Below are 1,516 nucleotides of genomic sequence, written 5' to 3'. Positions count from 1 at the left end.
GGATTTGGGCCCATTTTATCCCCTCTCGGCGATCTCTCTTAGTCTGGCGCACTATTGTTGGCAAGCTCCCTACCTTTGATACGAGTCGCCTGCATGGTATTCAGGGGCCTAACCGCTGCCCTTTATGCTCGGAAGCGGAAGAGTCGATGGACCACGTTCTGTTGAACTGCTCCTTCTAGGCTTCTATTTGGGCGGATGTCTTTAGATGGTTCTCGATTGAGCAACCTTTGCCTCCTGACGTTGGCAGCATGGTTCGCTTCTCTATCCACCAGAAGAACAGCAAACAAATTGGTAATTTGTGGAAAGTTGGGGTGGTCTCTCTTCTCTGGAGTCTCTGGTCTCACCGTAACAACGTCATACACAAGGATTTGGCGCCTTCGTGCCACTTGATTATCAAGCAGGTCCGGGTTTTTCTATGTGAAGCTGCCAACAATTTCGACCTTGGTCCTATGGCGAACTCGGTTTCTGATCTCCTCATTCTTAAGAAGTTGTCCATCGCTGGACAACCTAGGAAACCTATCTCCTATCTTTACATTGCTTGGCACCTTCCTCTGCCGTCTTGGATTAAAGTTAATACTGATGGTTCGGTTAGAGAAGGGAGAATTTATGCGGGGGGCGTCTTTAGGAATTCCTTCAATGACGTTCTTGGTTGTTATCATTTCTCGGGCGGCCAGGGGGTAGCGTTCGAGGTTGAGCTTTTAGCAATTATTATTGCTATTGATTCTGCACATCGCGCCAATTGGGAGAGAGTTTGGTTTGAGTCGGACTCCTCTTACGTAGTACAGCTTCTTCAGTCGCTTTCTGAGACGGTTCCCTGGAGATTCAAGCCTCGGTGGCAGCATGCTCTCTCCAAACTCCACACTTTCACGTGGCGCATTTCTCACATCTTTCGTGAGGGCAACAGATCGGCGGATTTTTTGGCTTCTCAGGTTCGGGAGGAAGGTTTTTGGCCTCATACCATTGCTGGTTTAAATGAATTAATCAAGGAGGACGTCTCTATCCCTTATTTTACTCGTTTTGCTTGATTTCTTAGTTCTTTTCTCTTTATTTTGGATCGGTAGTGAGCCGAGCGGTCTAAGGGTAATGGTTCGGCTGGAATCCTTGAGGCCTCCCAACTCAGCTCAGTCAACCTTGATCCTTGACGAGTACTCTTTTTCCTCATTTAGTTTTAATGAGATTTTAACGAGGCTCGGCCCTTAGTCTGCAGCTTTGTGCTTTCATGGGTTTTTGTTTTTCCGTTTTTGTTTTTTAATAAAATCTTATTTCAGCCTCTCCCCCACCGGCGACACAATCATGCTATAATTTTAATTAAAATATGCTCAACGCAATTAATCATATAATCAAAACATGATATTCGTCTCTCCCCCACCGACGACAAAATGAATAAAATAACATTTACAATCCAAATAACGAAGACCTACAATCCAAGTAACTAAGACTTAAAAGATTTTATGTTCTACTAACTAAGTTCGACTAACTAAATTCAACTAACTAAGTTCTACTAACTAAGTTCTAT

At 44.3% G+C, this 1,516-nt stretch overlaps 1 protein-coding gene across 1 annotated transcript; it reads left to right on the top strand.

Moving 5' to 3' along the window:
* Nucleotides 1-248: 248 nt before the first annotated feature.
* LOC130990831 (uncharacterized) lies at nucleotides 249-1,025 on the top strand. Its single transcript, XM_057915064.1, has one exon. The coding sequence runs from the start codon at nucleotides 249-251 to the stop codon at nucleotides 1,023-1,025; it is 777 nt and encodes a 258-aa protein (XP_057771047.1).
* Nucleotides 1,026-1,516: the final 491 nt, after the last annotated feature.

This window comes from Salvia miltiorrhiza, chromosome 6 (assembly GCF_028751815.1).
Source record: "Salvia miltiorrhiza cultivar Shanhuang (shh) chromosome 6, IMPLAD_Smil_shh, whole genome shotgun sequence".
Taxonomy (NCBI): Eukaryota; Viridiplantae; Streptophyta; class Magnoliopsida; order Lamiales; family Lamiaceae; genus Salvia; species Salvia miltiorrhiza.
This window is presented reverse-complemented; position numbering and strand designations above follow the sequence as displayed.

Excerpts from the sequence above, each read along its gene's own strand:
- LOC130990831 (XM_057915064.1), top strand. The coding sequence starts at position 249 with ATGGTTCGCTTCTCTATCCACCAGAAGAACAGCAAACAAATTGGTAAT.